Source organism: Pelophylax lessonae, assembly GCF_965119305.1.
Source record: "Pelophylax lessonae genome assembly, chromosome: 4".
NCBI lineage: Eukaryota > Metazoa > Chordata > Amphibia > Anura > Ranidae > Pelophylax > Pelophylax lessonae.
Window position 1 is genome coordinate 81,481,995 of NC_138771.1, and position 26,171 is coordinate 81,508,165.

The 26,171-nt window shown below is 44.5% G+C and overlaps 1 protein-coding gene across 1 annotated transcript in view; it reads right to left on the bottom strand.

The window, feature by feature from the left end:
* The window catches only part of GALK2 (galactokinase 2), a 320,319-nt gene that overhangs the window by 273,562 nt on the left and 20,586 nt on the right, over window positions 1–26,171 (bottom strand). Inside the window, exons 2-3 of the mRNA XM_082254041.1 lie at window positions 12,286–12,374; window positions 5,470–5,593 (exon numbers count right to left, since the gene is read on the bottom strand). Of these exons, the coding sequence (XP_082110167.1) occupies window positions 5,470–5,593; window positions 12,286–12,374 (213 nt within the window). The remainder of the gene's footprint in view (window positions 1–5,469; window positions 5,594–12,285; window positions 12,375–26,171) is intronic.

Consider the following 26,171-nt stretch of genomic DNA (forward strand, 5'->3'; position numbering starts at 1 on the left):
CTCTTCGGCGAGTGCCCCCATCGCAAGCTGCCTGCTATGGGCGCACACAACCGAGCTCCCCCAACTTCCTCATCGGTGGCTGTGATTGAATGCAGCTGCTATCTCTGAGCCAATGAGGAGGGAGAGAGCAGACAGAGCCCCTGCTTTCATGCACATCGCTGGGTCGAGATCAGGCTTAAGTAAATATATATAAGGGGGGGGAGTTTGAAGCATGCAGAAGGTTTTATAACTTAATGCAGAGAAGGTAAAAAAAACCTTCTGTCTTTAGAACCACTTTAAGCTGACCATACACAGAGTCATCTATCCACATTATAAACTGCGGATGTACAAATCTACCACTATGACTACTGTAATGTCAAAATACCAAAACGATGTCTGCATCTGATTGGATGCAAACACTTTTCAACTGACAATTTTTCGCCTGGCACGTAAAGTATAACTGCACTGGACCAAAAACAATGGAGTTTTATTGCAGATGCTGTTGAATAGGACCATTGGTTAAGATTTTCTACCATCAATATGCTTTTGACCTCATATTTGATTGTCATGATATGCTCTAGATCAGTGGTTCTTAACCTGGGTTCGATCGAACCCTGGGGGTTCGGTGGGTCAGTCTCGAGGGTTCGGCACACCTCCGCTAGTACCACTTCGCTGTCAGGGACTATTTCTCCAGTTTCGGGCATTTCCTTCCGCTCCCGCTCCGCGCCGCCATCATGGAAATACATAACATCCGGTGGCGTAGCGTGGGGGGTTCAGGGGGGCCGGCCGCACCAGGCGCAACATCTGGGGGGGCGCATCTGCTCCGCAGTGTCATGTCACTCACTCTGTCATGATAGGCTGGCCGCCAACGCCCGCTGAGTCTGCTCGCACTCGCAGCTCTCTCTGCCCCTGGCTCACTCTCACTGCTGGCTGTGCAGCTCGGCTCCCGGCCAAATCCGATCCAGCCGGAGCCGGCGTCGCCCACTGTGGAGTGGTGGGGGGGGGAGACAGGCCAGGCGTGCGGTGCGGAGAGGGACTGTCTGGGGGAGGGACAAACCCGTGCAGCGGCCGCCCAGCGCAGCGCGGGAGAGAACCACCAGGCCAGGCAGCTGCAGTAGCAGAAGAAGCCAGCAGGTGAGAGGCCAGAGAGCCAGTGGTGACAGTGGTGCTGCAGCCTGCAGGAGGAAAACCTAGCCTGTGATCGGGAGTCGGGACACAGGTGAAAAAAAGGTAGGACTGGAGTAGTACTGGCTGTACTAGTCTAGTGACTGACTGTCTGACTGACTGTGTGAGAACACTGAGAAGACTATGTAAAGGGGATCTATTTTATGGAGAACCTGGCCTGTTGTAAGGGGGAGATCTAAACGGGGGACGGGACCTCACCTCACCCTGGCCTGCTGTAAGGGGGATCTATATGGGGGACATGATCCCCCATATAGATCCCCCCTAACAGTAGGCCAGGGTGAAGTGAGGTCCCCCATATAGATCCCCCCCTACAGCAGGCCAGGGTGAGGTTAGGTCACTCTGGGGTCCCCCATATAGATCCCCCCTTACAGCAGACCAGGGTACGGACCTCACCTCACCCTATCCTGCTGTAAGGGGGAGATCTATATGGGGACGGGACCTCACCTCAACCTGGCCTGCTGTAAGGGGGGATCTATATGGGGGACCTGGGATCTATATGGGGGACCTCACCCTGGCCTGCTGTAAGGGGGGATCTATATGGGGGACCAGGTCCCCCATATAGATCCCCCCTTACAGCAGGCCAGGTTGAGGTGAGGTCCCGTCCCCCATATAGATCCCCCCTTACAGCAGGCCAGGGTGAGGTGACATGAGACATGATAATGACATGAGGAGGCACTTGCCAAGATAAAGCCGTGCATTTCTGAACTGGTCTCTGAAAGACAACAGCAGAAGTCACACTAATTTGCAGTAAATATTCATTATTATGTTTTTGTGTGAAAATCATGTTTTAATGTTTTTGTTCTTTGTTCTTAATGGTTTTGTTCATTTTGTGCACATACAGTGGGTACGGAAAGTATTCAGACCCCTTAAATTTTTCACTCTTTGTTATATTGCAGCCATTTGCTAAAATCATTTAGGTTCATTCTTCTTCCTCATGAATGTACACATAGCACCCCATACTGACAGAAAAACACAGAATTGTTGACATTGTTGCAGATTTATTAAAAAAGAAAAACTGAAATATCACATGGTCCTAAGTATTCAGACCCTTTGCTCAGTATTTAGTAGAAGCCCCCTTTTGATCTAATACAGCCAGGAGTCTTTTTGGGAAAGATGCAACAAGTCTTTCACACCTGGATTTTGGGATCCTCTGCCATTCCTCCTTGCAGATCCTCTCCAGTTCTGTCAGGTTGGATGGTAAACGTTGGTGGACAGCCATTTTTAGGTCTCTCCAGAGATGCTCAATTGGGTTTAAGTCAGGGCTCTGGCTGGGCCATTCAAGAACAGTCACAGAGTTGTTGTGAAGCCACTCCTTCGTTATTTTAGCTGTGTGCTTAGGGTCATTGTCTTGTTGGAAGGTAAACCTTCGGCCCAGTCTGAGGTCCAGAGCACTCTGGAGAAGGTTTTTGTCCAGGATATCCCTGTACTTGGCCGCATTCATCTTTCCCTCGATTGCCACCAGTCGTCCTGTCCCTGCAGCTGAAAAACACCCCCACAGCATGATGCTGCCACCACCATGCTTCACTGTTGGGACTGTATTGGACAGGTGATGAGCAGTGCCTGGTTTTCTCCACACATACCGCTTAGAATTAAGGCCAAAAAGTTCTATTTTGGTCTCATCAGACCAGAGAATCTTATTTCTCACCATCTTGGAGTCCTTCAGGTGTTTTTTAGCAAACTCCATGCGGGCTTTCATGTGTCTTACACTGAGGAGAGGCTTCCGTCGGGCCACTCTGCCATAAAGCCCCGACTGGTGGAGGGCTGCAGTGATGGTTGACTTTCTACAACTTTCTCCCATCTCCTGACTGCATCTCTGGAGCTCAGCCACAGTGATCTTTGGGTTCTTCTTTACCTCTCGCACCAAGGCTCTTCTCCCCCGATAGCTCAGTTTGGCCGGACGGCCAGCTCTAGGAAGGGTTCTGGTCATCCCAAACGTCTTCCATTTGAGGATTATGGAGGCCACTGTGCTCTTAGGAACCTTAAGTGCAGCAGAAATCTTTTTGTAACCTTGGCCAGATCTGTGCCTTGCCACAATTCTGTCTCTGAGCTCTTCAGGCAGTTCCTTTGACCTCATGATTCTCATTTGCTCTGACATGCATTGTGATCTGGAAGGTCTTATATAGACAGGTGTGTGGCTTTCCTAATCAAGTCCAATCAGTATAATCAAACACAGCTGGACACAAATGAAGGTGTAGAACCATCTCAAGGATGATCAGAAGAAATGGAAAGCACCTGAGTTAAATATATGAGTGTCACAGCAAAGGGTCTGAATACTTAGGACCATGTGATATTTCAGTTTTTCTTTTTTAATAAATCTGCAACAATGTCAACAATTCTGTGTTTTTCTGTCAGTATGGGGTGCTATGTGTACATTCATGAGGAAGAAGAATGAACCTAAATGGTTTTAGCAAATGGCTGCAATATAACAAAGAGTGAAAAATTTAAGGGGGTCTGAATACTTTCCGTACCCACTGTATGTATAAATATATACCTAAAATAATATATACCTATGTTTTGAATTTGAAAAAATCATATTTTATTTTTCCAATTAAGAAGGGTTCGGTGAATGCGCATATGAAACTGGTGGGGTTCAGTACCTCCAACAAGGTTAAGAACCACTGCTCTAGATATTTGCCCATGTACAACTGTGTTTTCCTTGAAAATACAATAATAATATTATACAGTGGTACTCTATTAGAACTGTTGTATTTCTACAGCTTGACTTCAGACTGCTAACCAATGTGAACAGCTGTTGCTATCAAGTGAATTGAAAAAAGACAAATGTCTCCACTTTAGTGGGCCAGATGACTATGGAGTTTTTGCTTCTTGACTCCAATTTCTATATACACTATATTACCAAAAGGATTGGGACGGCTGCCTTTACGCGCATATGAACTTTAATGGCATCCCAGTCTTAGTCCATGGGGTTCTTAATTGAGTTGGCGCACCCTTTGCAGCCATAACAGCTTTAACTCTTCTGGGAAGGCTACCCAGAAGGTTTAGGAGTGTGTCTATGGGAATGTTTGACCATTCTTCCAGAAGCAAATTTGTGAGATCAGGCACTGATGATGGATGGGAAGGCCTGGCTCGCAGTCAGGTTGAGGTCAGGACTCTGTGTAGATCAGTCAAATTCCTCTACCCCAAACTCGCTCATCCATGTCTTTATGGACCTTGCTTTGTGCGCTGGTCCATATCATTTGGTGGAGGGGGGATTATGGTGTGGGGTTGTTTTTCAGGGGTTGAGCTTGGCCCCTTAGTTCCAGGGAAGGGAACTCTTAAGGTATCAGCATATCAAGACATTTTGGACAATTTCATGCTCCCAACTTTGTGGGAAAAGTTTGCGGATGGCCCCTTCCTGTTCCAACATGACTGCACACCAGTGCACAAAGCAAGGTCTATATAGACATGGATGAGCGAGTTTGGGGTGGAGGAACTTGACTGGCCTGCACAGAATCCGGATCTCAAACCGATACTGTAGAACATCTTTGGGATGAATTAGAGCAGGGACTGCGAGCCAGGCCTTCTCGTCCACATCAGTGCCTGACCTCAAAAATGCGCTTCTGGAAGAATGGTCAAACATTCCCATAGACACACTCCTAAACCTTGTGGACAGCCTTTCCAGAAGAGTTAAAGCTGCAAAGAGAGAGGCAAACTCAATATTGAACCCTATGGACTAAGACTGGGATGCCATTAAAGTTCATGTGTGTGTGAAGGCAGGCGTCCCAATACTTGTAATAATATAGTCTATGTTAAAATGAAAAAAATAAAAATTAACTAAAGCTCTTCCTCTAAAGAGGACTTAAAAATTGCAACATACCTTCCATCATCATCAGCTTGGTTAACCAAAAAATGAATTACAGCTCCCCCAAAATTCCATGAAGGTTAACCATCCATCTGCTCTGATCACAGCAGAAACAAAAACATGTACGGCCCACATGGGTAGTTGTAGAAAAACATGTTTTACATATTTTGTGCGTGATAAGTTTTATAGAGCCTTAAAGGCAGTTTTTTAATAAATACGATACGTATCTTTATCTAGCCTCACAATTTTCATACAAAATAATGTAGGCTTCGGGGAAAATAAGCGAGGAATGCTGACTCAGAGGATCATATCACAAATCATGTTTCATTTTACAGTCTGGTCATGGAAACTAGCAGAAATGTTGGCTCTAATTTAAGTACCAGTTCCAATAATAGAAAACTACTGACCAAAATTATTTTAATGGGTACATTCAAATGTGAATAAAAGCATTTCAAATCTGACAATGCACTCAATGTGTGGAGGAATGGAAACAAATTACTTACAAGTAAGCTGGTTTTGTATTAGATAAGTGCAGCACCTGAGAGTCAACAGATTGAACAGCCGTTAAAATATCTTGTTCAATAGCCATGGGAAGAACTGCATAGCCGCAGTAGTCGATATGTTCCCCTGCATTCGTGAAAAAAGACATATAGGTTAGTAAATATACCTAGAATACAGCATGCTTCATCAAATACCAAGCAATAAAATAGAAATATAAATCAAAATGTGGCGCTATTCTTAAAACTGTATGCACAGAATGTCCTTAACAAATCCAGAGGAGAAACAACAGTTCATAAATCATCCTTGTATATGAGTATAGGAGACTTTGGACAAATGGAAGTGAATATCCTCAGCAGAAAAGACCACCACCAAACACCCGCACACACTGATCCTTACCAGATGCAGGTGACCCTCATCACAAAGGTCATAAAGCATATATATATAAAAGGAAACAGAACACCACCTCATAGTGTATACTGCCACAAACTTTATTTGCCCCAAAAGATAAAAAGCAACTTACACGATCGCCGCTGATAGAGAGCGTTGTGAAAATACTCCTCCTATGGTCGCCGTGTCTCCTCCGCGTGTGGCGTGCGTCACCCCTTTGATGACGTCAGTCTCTGACGAAACGCGTCGGGTGGAGCTTACGCCACACGCGGAAGAGATTTTTGTCGGTGGGATCCTGCAGCATCTAACCATAGGAGGAGTATTTTCACAACGCTCTCTATCAGCGGCGATCGTGTAAGTTGCTTTTTATCTTTTGGGGCAAATAAAGGTGGTGTTCTGTTTCCTTTTTGGGACCCCATGAGAAGTGGATGATCGCTTGTTAACTGATATGACTAAAGGAGTGAGGAGTGGAGGATCCGGGCTTCCTAGGACTTATACACCATATATACGCTTTATGACCTTTGTGATGAGGGTCACCTGCATCTGGTAAGGATCAGTGTGTGCGGGTGTTTGGTGGTGGTCTTTTCTGCTGAGGATATTCACTTCCATTTGTCCAAAGTCTCCTATACTCATATACATGGATGATTTATGAACTGTTGTTTCTCCTCTGGATTTGTTAAGGACATTCTGTGCATACAGTTTTAAGAATAGCGCCACATTTTGATTTATATTGCCATTTGATCTTTTTATTTCAAAGATTTGTGTTGGCTGCTTTTCGCCTTTTTTGTACATGTTTTATATTTAAATTTTAGCGCAGCAATATCGTGGTATATAATAAAACAGAAATGCCCATGTATGCAGGGCTGCTGTTAGAATTCAAAGGGCCCCGTACACCCTACCTGGCAGGGCCCCCGAATATATCAAGACAATATTTTCACCAAATATCATTATTAGCAGACACAAACATAACAGAGAACCTGTGTGAATTAGCAATTTTTTATTGTTTTTTTACATTAAAAAAAAAAAAAATGTTTACAATTATTCTGTTTTCCATTTTTTTAAATGATTTATTATGTTTAATTATTATTATTTTTTTTTTTGTAGAATTTGTTAATTTGTTACAGGACAGGGAAGTCTGCAGCGCTCTGGGAGGGGGGGGGGGGGTGGCACAGTGAAATGGGGAGGTGGGGATCAGAAGCAGGCAGAACAGGGAGGGGGATCGGTGTCGGAGAAGCAATTACAGGAACGATGCCCTGTGTTTGTGTCTCTCCCCGCAGCAGCTGAAAGCTGGCAGAAGGGGGAGAAACTCAGAGAGCTGCACAGGGCTTCCTTCTGTAATTGCCCCCCTGTCTGACCACACAGATTCCCCATACCGTTGGGGCCCCTTGTGTGCTTGGGCCCCCTACAGGAGGACTGGTGGTCCCCCCCTATCAGCAGCCCTGCGTGTATGTATTCTGTAAAAGACTTCTCACTCTTTAGGCTAACCTTTCCACAAGAGCACCTTGATTAATGTTAGCAGTGTTACTCCTGTCTAGAAATCGAATGTCTATTCTTTTAGTGGTACCTCACATACTAGAAAGGTCTGAAGGTAGATTTCTCACTTACAAACATCTAATAGCAGATGATTAGTGAAAATCTAGTGTTAGTAAATGTATAATAAGGGAAGACCAGTAAAAGTTGGATCTATTTTAAACCTAAATATTAAATCGCAAATGCAGAGTTAAAGTGGTTCTAAAGTCAGAAGGTTTTTTACCTTAATGCATTCTCTGCATTAAAGTAGTTGTAAAGGCTCAAGGTTTTTTACCTTTATACATTGTATGCATGAAGGTAAAAAACCTTCTGTGTTAAAAACTTACCTAAGCCCCATCCCGATCCAGCGATGAGCACAAGAGCCTGGGTTCTCCCAGGTCTCTCCCTCCTTACTGGCTTAGACAGCAGTGGTAGCCACTTTTAATCACAGCCCTTGAGCAAGTGAGGATAGAGGCTGAGTAATATGGACACATGGAGCAGCGACTCAGGAGCAAGCCTGCACAGGTGCCCCCATAGCAAGCTGTTTGCTGTGGGGGTACTCGGCAGGAGGGGGGAGCCAGGAGAGCTGTCGGGGGACCCGAGAAAAAAAGTATCGGGGCTGCTCTGTGCACAATCACTGCACAGAATAGGTAAGTATTGTCAGCTATAGGCAGCTCCCCCCGCCCCTCCTTATTCTTACTTGAGCCTGATCTTGATCCTGCAATGTGCACATAAGCAGATGCTCTCTCAGGACTCTCTCCTCCACATTGGCTCAGACACAGCCAATGGCTTCTGCTGCTGTCAATCAGAGTCAGTGAGGAGGGAGAAGGCAGCAGGGCCTGAGCCCTGCTCTGTGGATCAACAGACACATAGAGCTGGGCTTGGGAGGCTTGCTAAGGGGGCACTCAGCAGGGGGAAGGAGCCAGGATCACTGGCAGGTGACCCGAAAAGAGGAGGATCGGGGCTGCTCTCGTCTGTGGGTAGGGGGCGCGCGCGCCCGCCTGCCAATCCGGCGGTTATCGGATTCGCTCCAGAACTGATCACTTGCAGGTCCAGGCCAATGATTTTTGGCTTGGACCTGCTGATCGGCTCTGATGAATCACAGAACGTCGTGTGCCTGTGTAATGTAAACACAGTCCCAGGAAATTATGCAATCTTCCCTCCTGCAGCCCTTTTCAGTTCCAGCGAGAGAGCATCAACGGTGAGTACACAATCACTACACTGACAACAGTACGCATAGGTACATTTTTCACCCCCTGAGTTTTATCACACAGCACAATGCCACAGATGTCGCAAGTTTTGAGGGAGCGTGCAATTGGCATGCTGACTGCAGGAATTTCCACCAGAGCTGTTGCCTGTGAATTAATTGTTCATTTCTCTACCATAAGCCGTCTCCAAAGGCGTTTTAGAGAATTTAGCAGTACATCCAACCGGCCTCACAACCGCAGACTACGTGTAACCACACAAGCCCAGGACCTCCACATCCAACATCTTCACATCCAAGATCATCTGAGACCAGCCACCTGGATAGCTTCTGCAACAATCGGTTTGCATAACAAAAGAATTCTGCACAAACTGTCAGAAACCGTCTCAGGGAAGCTCATCTGCATGCTCCTCTTCCTCATTAGGGTCTCAACCTGACTGCAGTTCGTCGTCATAACCGACTTGAGTGAGCAAATGCTCACATTCGATGGTGCCTTGCACTTTCCCTTCACGGATGAATCCCGGTTTTTACTGTACAGGTCAGATGACAGACAGCATGTATGGCGTTGTGTGGGTGAGTGGTTTGCTGATGTCAACCTTGTGGATCGAGTGGCCCATGGTGGCGGTTAGGCGTATGTTATAGACAACAAACAAAGGTGCATTTTATTGATGGCATTTTGAATGCACAGAGATACCGTGACGAAATCCTGAGGCCCATTGTTGTGCCATTCATCCACGACCCTCACCTCAGCTTGCAGCATTATAATGCACGGGCGTTTGTTGCAAGGATCTGTACACAATTACTGGAAGATACAAACATCCCAGTTCTTGCATTCCCAGCATACTTACCGGACATGTCATCCATTGAGCATGTTTCGGATGCTCTGGATCGGTGTACACAACAGCGTGTTCCAAATCCTGCCAATATCCAGCAACTTCGCACAGCCATTGGAGGAGTGGACCAACATTCCACAGGCCACAATTAACAACCTGATCAACTCTATGCAAAGGAAATGTGTTGCACTGCGTGAGGCAAATGTTGTTTACACCAGATACTGACTGGTTTTCAGACCCCCACCCAATACAGTAAAACTGCACATTTTAGAGTGGCCTTTATTGTGGCCCGCCTAAGGCCCCTTTCACACATACGGCCCGTTCAGTTCATCAGTTCTGTCACGTCAAAAGTTTTTCATTCGTTTTTCATCTGTTTTACATCCGTTTTTTTTTTTACATCCACTACCAATGCAAAAAGGGGTGAAAACGGAACGTTTGTCCATTTACATTCGTTTTTTTGTCCGATCTGTTTTTTTGACGGATGAAAAATAGGGCATGCATCCATTCCAAAAAATGGATACTGACGGAAGCGGATGAAAACGGATGGTAACGGATGATCATCCATTGTCATCTGTTTTTACATATAGATACATTGATGTCCGTTTTTCATCCGTCAACGGATGGATGAAAAACAGACAAACAGGGACCGTATGTGTGAAAGGGGCCTAAGGCACACCTGTGCAATATTCCTTCTATCTAATCAGTATCTTGATATGCCACACCTGTGAGGTAAATGGATTATCTTGGCAAAGGAGAAGTGCTCACTAACACAGATTTAGACAGATTTATGAACAATATTTGAGAGAAATAGACCTTTTGTGTACATAGAAAAAGTCTTAGATCTTTGAGTTCAGCTCATGAAAAATGGGGGCAAAAACAAGTGTTGCGTTTATAATTTTGTTTAGTGTAGTAATGTCAGCGATCAGCAGGGCCGGTGCTAGACTAATTTACGCCCTAGGCAAGACCAGCTACTTGCGCCCTCCCCCGCCCCCAAATAAATAAATAGGGAAGGGGTTCAAAACTCCTCTATGTCATACCCAGTGACCCTGATCTGATGGCTCCTCTATGTTATGCTGTCATACCCAGTGACCCCCCATATTCCTCCATGTCACACCTGGAGACCCTAATGTCCCTCTATGCCACACCAAGGGACCCCGATGATCCTCCATGTCACACCAGGGGCACCTGATGTTCCTCTCTGTCCTACCCAGAGACCCTGATGTTTTTCCATGTCACACCTGGGGACCCTGATGTTCCTCCTTGTCACACCTGGGGACCTCAGTCCCCCATGGCACACCCAGGGACCCCAATTCCTCATTGCACACCTGGTGACCCCGAAACCCTGTTACACCCGGTGACCCCTATCCCCCATGGCACACGTGGTGACCCTGATTCCCTTTCACACCAGGGAAACTCCATGTCACACCCAGGGACCCTGATCCCCTGTTCTGGGGACATTCACTGGGCGGTATGAAGAGAGTGGCCCGCACTCTGCCCTCCTTCACCGTGATCCTGCTGATTCCTTCTAGGATGCTCCTCTTCTGGACCACAGTGCTCACCACAGCTCCAACCGGCTCCTGGTGAAGGGAGAAGCAGCAGTCCGAGAACTCCGCACGTCCCTAATCCCAAACCTCCTCAGACCATTCCGGTGCCTCGTCAATTCTGCTCCAGTAAAAGGTGCCACCCAACAGTGCCAAGCTTGGGGTCAGGTTCCCTGCTTAATACCGACCCAGGGAAATGAACGGCTGCCCACCAGCTCAGTGCAGAGAGTCACTTCCTGTCCAGGGTTTACACCATTCAGCTCCAGCCAAAGAGGATCATCATGCAGGCAGCACTCCTGTGGGCTCCCTTCCTGCCTCGTGCCCCCCCCCAACAGTGGTGGAAAGCCAGGGCCTGGTAGTTCAGCCACTGCCCCAGACACCTGGCATCTTCCTCTGTCCGTTCTTCCTCCCCCACTGCCGCCCCCTTCCCTCAGCTCACAAGGAACATTCATGATGGACAGAGAGTGCCAACTCATGGCTGCGCCCCTAGGTTGCAATGCGCCCTAGGCGGCTGCCTAGTTTGCCTAGTGGAAGCACCGGCCCTGGCGATCAGCGATTTTTAGCGGGATTGCGGCAGACAGATTGGACACATAACTGACACTTTTGAGGGGACCAGTGACATTACTACAGTAATCAGTGCTAAAAATATGCACTGTTACTGTACTGACACTGGCGGGGAAAGGGTTAACACCAGGGGCAATCAAAGGGTTAAGTGTGTTCCTAGGGAGTGTTTTCTAACTGTGTGGGGGATGTACTCAATTGATGAACACAGAGACCTGTTTTCCTAAATAGTAGTACATAGGCAGACCGCTGTTCTGTCTCCATGGGGAGTGATCGTGGGTGACTGGCGGACATCGCGTCCCATGGACCCACTAATTGGCTCCCCCTCTGGCCAATCGGTACGTCATTTCACGTAATGGAGCCGACCTGCCACAGTAAAACTATGGCGGCTGGTCGCAAAGTGGTTAATTACAATGGATTAATGGAATTTAGTCTGCTTCAATGATAGATTATGGTTTGGGTAAATCACTCCGCTGGGCACATAAAGGAGCTCACAAAGCCCAACAATTTAATAACCAGTTGGTACCTGAGACAATTTGACTTGTTTCCTGCCACAGGTAAAAATCACAGTTTAGCAAAATAGTCCAGTGTGATAATTTATGATATCATTGGACTACATTATGATTTAAAAAATCTTTTCTGTTATCTTTATATATAAAAAAAAAAAAAAATCTGTTATCTGTATATAAAAAACATTATTCCTAGTGCATAAAACATGAAACAAACTGTATAGAATAAAACAAACTGCTATGAATAGAACACCTATTAAAAAATCAGTTTTACCTATCAGGTTTACCCGTCCTGGTGCACGTGCATAGAAGGATGGCGCACTGCCATATTTAGAGATGAACAATTCTTTCAGTTTAAGTAACCTGCAAAATATAAGAAAATACATTTACTGATATTTTTCTGCAATCCTTATGAGGAACAAATGATAACTGTAAAGAATATTGAAGCATACTGTTTTACATATAGAACCTACAAATTCCCACCCATGCCCTAAAGTGGAACTAAACCCACCAATGTAACTATTTTCCACAATAATTTAGGTTCAACGCACAAAATAAATGTATTAACTTATAGTCTAAAAAAAACGAAATCATCTCAAAACCTTACCCCTCTAAAATACATACAAAAGAGTGCAAAATTAGAAAAAGTGCAAATGCATAACTATGTGCAAACTAGGATAATGTGCAAATATCAAAGAATAGCAACAATAAAAGTGCTCTATTAAAGTGCTTTGGTGCAAAAAAAAAGAATACTTTTTTACACAATGATAGCATATACATGCTTCAGTGTAGTCAATATACATGGAAACAGTGTCGTAGAAAAAATGAACCTAGTGTCCACCCGACACTAAGGATAACACGCTCAGGTGTGTGGTGCTCGCCTCCAGTCAATCCACGGACCACGAGCGCGAACACGCATACGCGATGACGTCAGAGTTCCTGCCCCGCCCCACGCGTTTCATCATGCAACCATCACGGAGACCAGTGAAGGACAATTTTGCGCTCCCAAATTTGTAGGAACAGTTTGGGAATGGCCCCTTCCTATTCCAACATGACTGCGCACAAGTGCACAAAGCAAGATCCATAAAGACATGGATGAGTGAGTTTGGGGTGGAGGAACTTGACTGGCCTGCACAGAGTCCTGACCTCAACTCGAAAGAACACCTTTGGGATGAATTAGAGCAGAGACTGCAACCCAGGCCTTCTGATCCAACATCAGTGCCTGACCTCACAAATGCACTTCTGGAAGAATGGTCAAACATTCCCATAGACACACTCCTAAACATTGTGGACAGCCTTCCCAGAAGAGTTGAAGCTGTTATGGCTGCAAAGAGTGGGCCAACTCAATATTGAACCCTATGGACTAAGACTGGGATGCCATTTAAAGTTCACGTGTGTGTAAAGGCAGCTGTTGGGACTTTTGACAATATAGTGTACATTTAAAAAAAATTCATTTTATAAATGGCTACATAAAACTTAGTAGCAGAATGGTTGCTGTACTCTTTTTGTACCATTTGGCTTATGAATAAAACAGATATAAATATATACATATATGGGTCCCTCCCCCTTCCCCCTTCAGTTGGTTCTACTAGGTAATGTTCCTAATACCTGAGAGAAAGAAACTCAATATTTTTAATTACATTTGAAAAAAATAGTATAAGAACTTGGAATATAATGAGATGTCTTAAAGTGGTTGTAATGGATTCTATGCTTATCTGAGCCCATTCTTGATCCAGAGCTGTGCTTGAGAGCAGCAGCTCTCTCTGCTCAGGGCAGATTGGTAGCAGCAGGATTCATTGGCTACTGCTGTTGTTAATCAAATCCCGTGAGGAATGGGGGGGGGGGGAGCCGCATTATGTATGTCAATGGGCACGAACAGCCTGGCTCAGGATCAAGCCCACAGGTGTGCCACAATAAGTAGCTACTGTTTAGGGATGATCGAACTTTTGAAAAGATCGGTTTGGCCAGAACACCCGAATTTCCCAAAAGTTTGGTTCAGGTTCCAGAACCCCATTGAAATCAATGGGACCCGAAATTCTGGAATCCAAAAACACAATTTTGAAGCCCTAAAACCCAATAAATGCCCCTAAAAAGTGCCTAGGGTTCTGGGTCATGCCCCAGGGACTATTAATCACACAAAAAAAGTTCTTAAAAATTGTCATTTTTGATAGAGAGCCAATTATTGAAAAAATTATTGAAAAAAAATTAGATTTCTTTGGATTTAGTGTCTGGGGGGTCTAAAACGTGTACCTGTGAAGTTTCAGCTCTGTAGCATGTCCAGAACCAGAAAAAAATGATTATTTTTCTTAGAATTTCAGTAGCGCAGGGATGGAGTTACCCTCCTTTCACACCTGGGCGTTTTTGTTTCAGGCGTTTTTCAGGCATTTTGGGCATTTGGAGGAAGGCATGACATCTGAACTTCTGTATAGGGGTATATATATATATATATATATATATATATATATATATATATATATATATATATATATACATATACTGTACATAAAAAGTACAGTAGAAATGCAGGAAAGGGCACTGGGGGGCATACTAATGTGAATTTATTTTATTTAGCAATGTATCAGTGTGTTTTACTTTTTGATATATATATATATATATATATATATACCCCCTAACCCAAAATCTGCATAGTGGGGTCACCCTGACATGGCAGAGTTCGGTCACCCTGGTATGGCAGGCAGAGTCAGCTAAACTACACTACGGTCACCCTGACATGGAAGAGTTCGGTCACCCTGGTGTGGCAGCCTCAGGCAGAGTCAGCTAAACTACACTACGGTCACCCTGACATGGAAGAGTCAGGTCACCTAAACTCCACTACGGTCACCCTGACAGTTAAAGGTATCCCTACAGAAACTAGATTATTGAATATTACTATAGTGGTATATAGCACCCTAACTACACTGCATATCCCTTTCCTCACACTAAAAGAACAGCTTCATACAGCAGGAGTAACACAAATGCTTCCACTCTCTTCCACAGCCCCAGTATTACAGTGCTAGAGTTTTGGCGGGGCTATGTTATATACTGAGGGGCATATCCACTCCTGATTGGCCTCTGGACCCCGTAGTCACTCCAATCACATTTTACTGATGTTTCGTGGCCAATCACGGGCTTTTAAAGCCTAGTTCCTGTCCCATTGCATTTTGGGGCGGTTCTGGTGGCCGAATTTCGAACAGCCAATGTTCGGGTCAAACCAATGGTCGACCGGAACCGTTCGATCATCTCTACTGTCTATGATGCCACATCCAGAAAGGGAGAGCCAGAAGCATCGGCGGGGGACCTGAGAATAGAAGGATCAGTGCTGTTCTGTGCAAAACCATTACACAGAGCAGATAAGTTTGTTATTTTTTTTAAAAAATAGGGTTTACAATTACTTTAATGTAGATTTATATTCTTTTTATTAACCGCTTGCCGACTGGTACGTCACTAGCCTGTGAGCCAATAGCGGGCAAGCACGCACCGCTAGGGGCGAGAGCGTGCGCCGCCGCAGGCGCGCTCCCGCCCGGCTCGTTTCCTAACAAGTCCGCGCGTGTGACCGGCGGACCCGATGTCCGCCGGTTACTCGCGATCGTCCGCTATGAAGGGAGAAAGGCAGGCGGCTAATGTAAACAAAGCCGCCTATCCTTCTTCCCTGTGTAACAGCAGAGATCTAACGGTCCTGCTATGTAGGACCGTAGATCTCTGCTGTAACATGTAAAGCCACATCCCTGCACAGTTAGAAACACGCCCATAGGGACACACTTAACCCCTCCTTCCCCAATAAAGTTAACCCCTTCCCTGCCAGTGTCATTTTTACAGTAACAGTGCATATGTATAGCACTGATTACTGTAGTAATGTCACTGGTAAGCCCCAAAAGTGTCAAAAATGTCAGTCAAGGGTCCGATCTGTCCGCCGCAATGTCGTAGTCCCGCAAAAAAAAATCGTAGATCGCCGTCTTTACTCGTTAAAAAAAACAACAAAAATGACAAAAATCTTTCCCTTAGTTAGTAAACGCAATAACTTTTGCGCAAACCAATCAAAATACGCTTATTGTGATTTTTTTTTACCAAACATATGTAGCAGAAAACAAATTAGCCAAAAATGTTAAAAAATTTTGATTTTTACATTTTTTTGGGGGGAATTTCATATAAAAAAATGTGAAAAATATTGTTATTTTTGCAAAATTGTCGCTTTTTTTTGATAATAGCGCATGATCAAAAAATCGCACAGGCGATCAAATACCACCAAAAGAAAGCTCTATTTGTGGGAAAAAAAGGACGTCAAATTTGTTTAGGTACAACGCCGCACGACCGCGCAATTGTCCGTTAAAGTCACGCAGTGCCAAATCGCAAAATAGGGCCTGGTCAGGAAGGGGGTAAAATCTTCCGGGGCTTAAGTGGTTAATATAGTTTCACAGAAGCTGAAGTGGGGGGGGCATTTGAGCCCATGAAACATCATATATTTGTCGCTGGGCCCACCCATCTGAAGTTAGCACATATTGGGAAATAAGACAAGACATTGGGAAATACCATCTATAAAATGGATGAAATTAATAATATAATGAAGGGCGTGGGTGAAGATGACAAAGAGGGAAATCATTATTTTATCGATTGTTTTGTTATATTATATAGGTCATTAGTGGCCAGGATGGTATACATTCTTTGGAACTAGTGATCACGTTTTTAGATCAATTCAAATAAAAATAAAAACATTTTTTTTTTACATTTTTTGGATGTTATATATATATATATATACAGTGCCTTGCGAAAGTATTCGGCCCCCTTGAACTTTGCGACCTTTTGCCACATTTCAGGCTTCAAACATAAAGGTATAAAACTGTAATTTTTTGTGAAGAATCAACAACAAGTGGGACACAATCATGAAGTGGAACAAAATGTTTTGGATATTTCAAACTTTGTTAACAAATAAAAAACTGAAAAATTGGGCGTGCAAAATTATTCAGCCCCTTTACTTTCAGTGCAGCAAACTCTCTCCAGTTCAGTGAGGATCTCTGAATGATCCAATGTTGACCTAAATGACTAATGATGATAAATAGAATCCACCTGTGTGTAATCAAGTCTCTGTATAAATGCACCTGCACTGTGATAGTCTCAGAGGTCCGTTTAACCACTTAAGCCCCGGAAGATTTTACCCTCTTCCTGACCAGGGCCTATTTTGCGATTCGGCACTGCGTGACTTTAACGGACAATTGCGCGGTCGTGCGATGCTGTACCTAAACAAATTTGCCGTCCTTTTTTTCTCACAGAGTTTTCTTTTGGTGGTATTTGATCACCTGTGCGATTTTTTGATCATGCGCTATAAACAAAACAAGAGCGTCAATTTTGCAAAAATAACAATATTTTTCACATTTTTTTATATGAAATTCCCCCCAAAAAAATGTAAAAATCAAAATTTTTTAACATTTTAGGCCAATTTGTTTTATGCTACATATGTATGGTAAAAAAAAAAAAAAAAAATCGCAAAAAGCGTATTTTGATTGGTTTGCGCAAAAGTTATTGCGTTTACTAACTAAGGGAAAGATTTTTGTCATTTTTGTTGTTTTTTTTTTTTAACGAGTAATGGCGGAGATCTGTGATTTCTTTTGCGGGACTGCGACATTGCGGCGGACAGATCGGACCCTTGACTGAAATTTTTGACACTTTTGGGGTTACCAGTGACATTACTACAGTAATCAGTGCTATACATTTGCCCTGTTACTGTAAAAATTACACTAGCAGTGAAGGGGTTAACTTTATTTGAGAGGGAGGGGTTAAGTGTGTCCCTAGGGGCGTGTTTCTTACTGTGATTGGATGTGGCTTGATGTGTAAGAACAGAGATTAACGGTCCTACAGCAGAACCGTGTGATCTCCATTCTTACACAGGGAAGAATGACAGGCGGCTTTGTTTACATTAGCCGCCTGCCTTTCTTCCGATGTAACGGACGATCGCGAGTGCCCGGCGGACAACGGGTCCGCTGGGCACACGCGCGGGGGGGTCCGTGACGGAGCGGGAGCGCGCCTCTGGCGGCGCGCGCGCGCTCCCTAGACCCTCGCAGGCTAGCAACGTAGCCCTACGTCGCTTTGCCTGTGAGGGGCTGACAACCGCAGTAAATAGTCGTGCGGCGGTCGGCAAGTGGTTAAAGCACAGAGAGCATCATGAAGATCAAGGAACACACCAGGCAGGTCCCAGATACTGTTGTGGAGAAGGTAAAAGCCGGATTTGGATACAAAAAGATTTCCCAAGCTTTAAACATCCAAAGGAGCACTGTGCAAGCGATAATATTGAAATGGAAGGAGTATCAGACCACTGCAAATCTATGAAGACCTGGCCGTCCCTCTAAACTTTCAGCTCATACAAGGAGAAGACTGATCAGAGATGCAGCCAAGAGGCCCATGATCACTCTGGATGAACTGCAGAGATCTACAGCTGAGGTGGGAGACTCTGTCCATAGGATGACAATCAGTCGTATACTGCACAAATCTGGCCTTTAAGGAAGAGTGGCAAGAAGAAAGCCATTTCTTAAAGATATCCATAAAAAGTGTTGTTTAAAGTTTGCCACAAGCCACCTGGTAGACACACCAAACATGTGGAAGAAGGTGCTCTGGTCAGACGAAACCAAAATCGAACTTTTTGGCAACAATGCAAAACGTTATGTTTGGCGTAAAAGCAACACAGCTCATCACCCTGAACACACCATCCCCACTGTCAAACATGGTGGTGGCAGCATCATGGTTTGGGCCTGCTTTTCTTCAGCAGGGACAAGGAAGATGGTTAAAATTGATGGGAAGATGGGTGGAGCCAAATACAGGACCATTCTGGAAAAAAACCTGATGGAGTCTGCAAAAGACCTGAGACTGGGACGGAGATTTGTCTTCCAACAAGACAATGATCCAAAACATAAAGCAAAAGCTACAATGGAATGGTTCACAAATAAACATATCCAGGTGTTAGAATGGCCAAGTCAAAGTCCAGACCTGAATCCAATCGAGAATCTGTGGAAAGAACTGAAAACTGCTGTTCACAAACGCTCTCCATCCAACCTCACTGAGCTCGAGCTGTTTTGCAAGGAGGAATGGGCAAAATTTTCAGTCTCTCGATGTGCAAAACTGATAGAGACATACCCCAACGACTTACAGATGTAATCGCAGCAAAAGGTGGCGCTACAAAGTATTAACTTAAGGGGGCTGAATAATTTTGCACGCCCAATTTTTCAGTTTTTTATTTGTTAAAAAAGTTTGAAATATCCAATAAATTTCGTTCCACTTCATGATTGTGTCCCACTTGTTGTTGATTCTTCACAAAAAATTACAGTTTTATATCTTTATGTTTGAAGCCTGAAATGTGGCAAAAGGTCGAAAAGTTCAAGGGAGCCGAATACTTTCGCAAAGCACTGTATATATATATATATATATATATATATATATATATGGGCACCTTAAAGTGGCAGTAAAGTCCTCTTATAATACAGCTTACCTGTAGATACAGTGAATATTTCCTTAATGTGCACTGTTTAGGAAATATTCCTATCTGTAGCAGCCGGAGCCATCTATTCAGAACGCTGTGCCGCGACCGTGACTCCTGTGCGCACATGCAGGAGGGACATCATCCCGGCTCAGCCATTCAAACAAACCCGGAAGGAAATCTGGGTGAAGATGGAAGCCCTGTCAGCAGTGACAGCGCACTGCTGGAGGGATCCATTTTACAGTAAGCCTTTTATAATAGCATACTAGCACATTATGCCATTAACTTGCAAGGTGACATTTTTCTTAAAACAACTTTACTACCACTTTAAAAGTGCCACTTTTTTGCAGTCTTCCAATCAATGATGCATAGTTGACACCATAGCAATCCTTGGGAACATAGTACATAAAAAATACACTGGAATTTTTTCATAGAATACAGTTTTTATAGTTAGGAAAGTTTATTTTCCCAACAAAGTTCAATGGGAAAAGGATTGCCAAGAATAAAATAAAAGTCTTAGGGCTCAATCACACCAAAGTAGAATGTACTGCAATACATTCTAAAACACAGTGCTCTGATACTGCCATACTTGGCACAGAGGTTCGGTTCCTTGGTTTAAAGTGGTTGCAAACCCTTACATACTATATATCTACTGAAATGACTAGCATCAGGCAATACAGAGAGATGAAACACATCCTCCTACATACTGTATGTTGTACCTGTTTATCTTTTCATCTCTACAAACAATTTATTGTGCACAGATCAGAGGCATTGCAAGGCTGACAGTTACAAGCATGACTCCCAAAGGCAGAGGCCATGGGACTTGTAGTTCTGCAACAGCTGGGGGGCCAAAGTTTGAGCACCCATGACATAGACTATCAGAAGTGACCCATGCAGATAGCAGAGGAATGGGAGAGGAGATATAAATCACACTAGGTGCCTTTAGATAATGTCAATACTGGCCGCGGAACTCCAGACCAGGGGCGGATCCGGGGGGGGGGGGCAATGGGACAATGGCTCCCCCCAAGAAGATTTTGGTGACTCTCCCTCCTGCTCTGGGATGGCGGGTCGGTAAACCCATCATCCCTGAGCATCACACCACTGTAAATAACGGAGCCGGCCCTAGAGGAAGCAGAGCTTCCTGTATAGTGCCGGCTCCTTTAACAGGCGGAGTGATACCAAATGCACTCCACCTCCGCCTGTGACAGGAGCCAGCCGGCACTATACAGGAAGCATTGGCTCTGCTTCCTACAGCGCGGCTCCTGTGACTGTTACGCTGATCCTCAGGAATGGTGGGTCGGGAACCCACCAACAGTACCCACCAGCACCAGCCAACAATATCGACCAACAGTACCCACCAGCACCAGCCAACAATATCCACCAACAGTACCCGCCAGCACCAGCCAGCAATACCCGCCAACAGTACCCACAAGCAATATCCTCCAACACTACCCGCCAGTACCAGCCAGCAATACCCACCAACAGTACCCACCAGCACCAGCCAGCAATACCCGCCAACAGTACCCGCCGGCATTACCCACCAGCAGTACCCACCAACATTACCCACCAGCATTATGCGCCAGCAGTAACCACCAGTATTAACCAACAACAGTAACCACCAGAAGTAAACGCCAGCAGTAACCGCCAGCATTAACCACCAACACACCCACCAGCAGTATCCACCAGCAGTACCCACCAACACTACCCACCAGCAGTAACCACCAGCAGTAACCACCAGCAGTAACCACCAGCAGTAACTGCCAGCAGTACCCGCCAGCACTACCTGCCAGCAGTAACCACCAGCACTACCCACCAGCAGTAACCGCCAGCAGTAACCGCACCAGCTGTACCTGCCAACTATCCCTCAGCACATAACTGTAAATATCCCAGAATGTGCAGTGTTTCTGACTCCTACCACAATGACCACTTCAAATCACTAAAGTGGTCATGGTGGTTAGAGTGTTCCTTTAATATCTCTCAGAAGAAGTAAACGTCTGTATACTGATTTCATTTCATTAGGTCATTCTCTAGTTGTGTTAAATTAGTGCGGGAGGGGGGGAGGGAGAGCGTTTTATTACTTATATACCTTAACTACAGTAAATATTTTATATGCGGCCCAAGAGAATTTCTCTACACCAGAGAAGCCAAAAGTTGGACACCCATGCTGTAGATGGTTATGCTTTGTTCAATTTTTATTTAACAATATTTGGTACTAATTCAGATTCCCAGTGCTGGATTGTTTCAATATTACTGTACATAGAAGGCTTTAAATTATGGTAACCACAATCTGACCAGTAACAGGACTGAAAATTACCCCATTCCCCTTAGGCCTCTTGCAGACTGCAGCTTGAAAAAGCTAAAATACAGCCCATTATTTGTAATGTGCCTATACACACAGGCACGTAAAGAAGCACTGCGCATCCATCAGTAAACAAAAAATTTGAAAAATCAGCATTTTTGGTCAGTAATTTACGACTCATGTGCGCAAAAATACGTGTGAATGCTCATTTGTATATTGTACAGAACGAGAGAATAAGTTTGCGTGCAAATGCGCAAACACATAAAAACGATAATGCACGCAAATACATACAAATAAAACACCTGAAATTACATCTAAGGCCCCTTGCACACTGCAGCTTAAAAATGCTAAGTACAGCTTTTTTTTTTATGAGCTAAAATAGAGCCCGTTCATTGTAATGTGCCTATGCACACAGGCGCGTAAATGAGTGCCGCGTATTCTTCAGTAAGAACAAAATAGAAAAATCTGCATTTTTGGACAGTAATTTACGCCTAATGTGCACATATGCGCGCAAATAAGCGCAAATATGTGCAAATACTATCAAATTAACGCACACAATCATACTGTTGATCTGAAAAAAAATGTGCATATTCAGAGGCGCGAATTTGCGCGAATGCACATGCGCGAAAATACGCGCAAATGCGCGCTTTTCAATAAGACAAAAATTACGGCTGAAATAGGAGATGCTCAAACAGGAGTATCATGTGCAAGAGGCCTTATTGATTAGGAAAATCAGAAACATCCAAATAATGCCTTCAGAAGTCCAGAATGCATTGTGTGGATTTGAATTATATATACTTTCCATGAAAAATATTTTTATCCCAAAGCAAATCGATGTTTCATGAGTACCATAGACTCATATTTCAGTTTAGTGCATCTTACAAGGCCCAGTCTGGCTGGCAATACATACTTTTGAGTTACTAGAAATAGCTCGGAGGGAATTGCAGCAAATCTGAAATATCAGTTTCCTTTATTTAACTGCTGTATCAGACTGCCAACTGCTGTGGGCAAACTGCAAAACAGTAATTAAAATGCTGTGGTTGGGTACAAAAGATATCATTATAGTGTTATTGAGCAGAATGTTCCCCTGGAATGATTTTAGAAGCATCAACCATTTACGTCATCCAACACGGCTATGTGGTTTATGTGCCAGAGATTTACCAGCTTGTGTGTTATGGAAATCAAATTACAACAGGGGGAATGGACAGACTAAAGTGTAAAGAAAAGAAAACATAACTATTAGACCGCATTCACACTGCAGCGGCACGACTTCTGCACGACTTCGGCGCGACTTGAACGGAATTCATATAATGAATGTCTATGCAAGTCGCTCCAGGTCGCCCCGAAGTAGTACAGGACCCTTTTTCTAAGTCGGAGCGACTTGTGTCACTCCTATTAGAACGGCCCTGTAGCACTGCATGGACCACGAGGGACCGCGACTTGTCAGGATGACAAGTCGCCTGACAAGTCGCCTGACAAGTCGCGGTGGTGTGAATGGAGCCTTAACCACTTTACCACTGGAGGATTTTGCTGTCTTACGTCCAGGCCACTTTTTGCAATTTGGCGCTGTGCTGAACTGACAATTGCACGGTCATGCGACGCCGTACCCAAACAAGATTTACGTCCTTTTTTTCCCACAAACAGAGCTTTCTTTTGGTGGTATTTGATCACCTGTGCGATTTTTACTTTTTGCGCTATAAACAAAAAAAGAGCGTTTATTTTGAAAAAATAACAATATTTTTAACATTTTTTTATATGAAATTCCCCCCAAAAAAATGTAAAAATCTAATTTTTTTTACATTTTTGGCCAATTTGTTTTCTGCTACCTATGTTTGGTAAAAAAAATCACAATAAGCGTATTTTGATTGGTTGGCGCAAAAGTTATTGCGTTTACTAACTAAGGGAAAGATTTCTGTCATTTTTGGTGGTTTTTATTTAACGAGTAATGGCGGCGATCTGCGTTTTTTTTTTTTGCGGGACTGCGACATTGCTGCGGACAGATCGGACCCTTGACTGACATTTTTGACACTTTTGGGGGTACCAGTGACATTACTACAATAATCAGTGCTATAAATATGCACTGTTACTGTAAAAATGACACTGGCAGGGAAGGGGTTAATTTTATTGGAGAGGGAGGGGTTAATGTATGCCTGGTGCTTACTAACGTGTGTGGGGGGAGGTGACTGAGTGACACAAGGACAGATCGCATGTTCAGCTATGCTGAACCCTGCAATCTGTCACTGTTTGTCACTTAGGAGATCCGCCCGCTCTGTTTACACAAGCGGGCGGATCTCCAAACTCGATTCCCCGACGATCGGGGAAGAGCAGCGGCGATTGCTGCCGCTCATCCCCTGGCCCGACTCCCGCTGTGACTGAAAACAGCGGGAGCGTGCCTCCGCTGGACGGAATCGAGCCGCTTTGCCGCAGTACAGTCCCAGTGACTCGTCGGCAAGTGGTTAATGTGCAATCTGTTACATTAGTAAACAAATTCTCAGTCATAGGGGTTGATGTACTAAAGGCCAATAGACTGTGCACTTTGCAGTTGCCCTCTGCAAGTGCAGTTGCTCCAGAGCTTAGTAAATGAGGTAAGGCTTCACTTTGCAAAGAATATCCAATCACATGCAAAAAAAAACAAAAAAAACAGCATTTTTGCCCGCACATGATTGGATGACGGAAGTCAGCAGAGCAACTGCACTTGGCAAAGTGCTCAGTCTTTTTGCCTTGAGTAACTCAACCCCTTACTCTGCTAGATGTAGAAGTAAACTTTCAGGATAAAGCTTTTGCAGTCTCTTCTACAGACATTATGGGGTTGATTTCTTAAAACTGCTGCAAAACAGTGCAAAAGCTGGTGCAGCTGTCCATGGCAGCCAATCAGCTTCTAACTTCAGCTTGTTCAGTTAAGCCCTGATGGAAAAAAATCCTGGAAGCTTATTGGTCCCTATGCAGAGCTGCATCAGATGTTGCACTCTCTAGTTTTAGTAAATCAACCCTATAAGGCTTCATGTACACATGGCTGTCATTTATTGTGGCCAAGGGAAAACCGCAAAACTCAGCAAAATTGTGGTTTTGCCGTGTTTTGTGTTTTTCTGCAGCCGGTGGTCAAAACATACCTATCCTGAATGCGATTCTTTTGCGTTCAGGAGAGAGAGATTGAAGCTCACCTAACCGTAGCAGCCCCCAAACTCTGGTAAAAACCTATGTGTACACTGACACACAGGCTTTTATGAAGTTGAGTTTAGTTGCTTTGGCTAAAAAAACGCCAAATCGTCTACACGTTTAGGAGCTGTGTACTTGTGTACTGGAAGCCAGACATTCACCTCTTCTGACTCAACAATTGGATCAGGGATCAGGGAGCATTCAATGGTCTTCCCCATTGCCTGATGGCTGAACCTGCTAAGGGGAGGAATCGATTGGCTGGAATGAATTTTCCTGGCCAATCACTATTGGTTTAGCACATGACAGGTTGATGGCTCCTGTGCTCCTCCTCCACTTTACATTGGCGCAAAGATGCAAGTTGGCCCAAAAATTAACTTGCACCTTTTTACAGTGATTGTTGGGTGGTTAGATCCTGCACACACAGACAGCTGCTGCCTAGGGGTTTGTCGGCACCTGTAGATAAAGCCGTACAAAAAGGATTTATTGTTACCCTTAAACAGTAATACAATTCCTTCTAAGGCTCCACCACGGAGGCGTGACAAGCATTTTGCGCATTCCCACACATTGCATTTAGAGCAGCCCATTACGTTAGAATTTAAGGCTAAACCTAACTAGTCTTAAAAATGCTCCCTCCCAGCCATTGGCTGACAGCGCTGATCAGGAGCCGGTCAGCTGCTGGTTTTCCAGCATGCATGTCCGACAGAAGCCAGCTGGCATACACACGGGCCGAATGTCAGCGGATTTTTAATGAACCGCCCAATGTCTCCCCACATTCGGCCCGTGTGTACGGAACTTAACACAGGTTAGGCAGAATAGTTGTTCAGAGGGGGAGGGGACATTTTTAAGACTAGTTAAGTTTAGCCTGGAATTCTACTTTAACCTCAATGGGCTGCCCTATGCATAAAAAAAACTCGCAAAATGGTGCCTGTACCATAGTAAAAATATTACTGCACCAAAATACATTTGCAAAATTTGTGGGGGGTGTAATTTACAATGAATAATGCCGCCACGGCATCTGTAGTTGTGTACGAGGCTTAAAACAGGGCAAGGAACAGTCAAAACTTGCTACTAAGGTGAGTTTAGGGGTGCACCGATCCGACTTTTTTTGTCCCGATACCGATAGTTGGCATTGTGTATCTGCCGATACCGGTACCGATCCAGAACTACACACATAAAGCATGCGGCTGCAGTACAGAGCAAAGCCGCTGCTTCATGTGTGTGGCTCCTCCATTCACAGGCGGAGTGC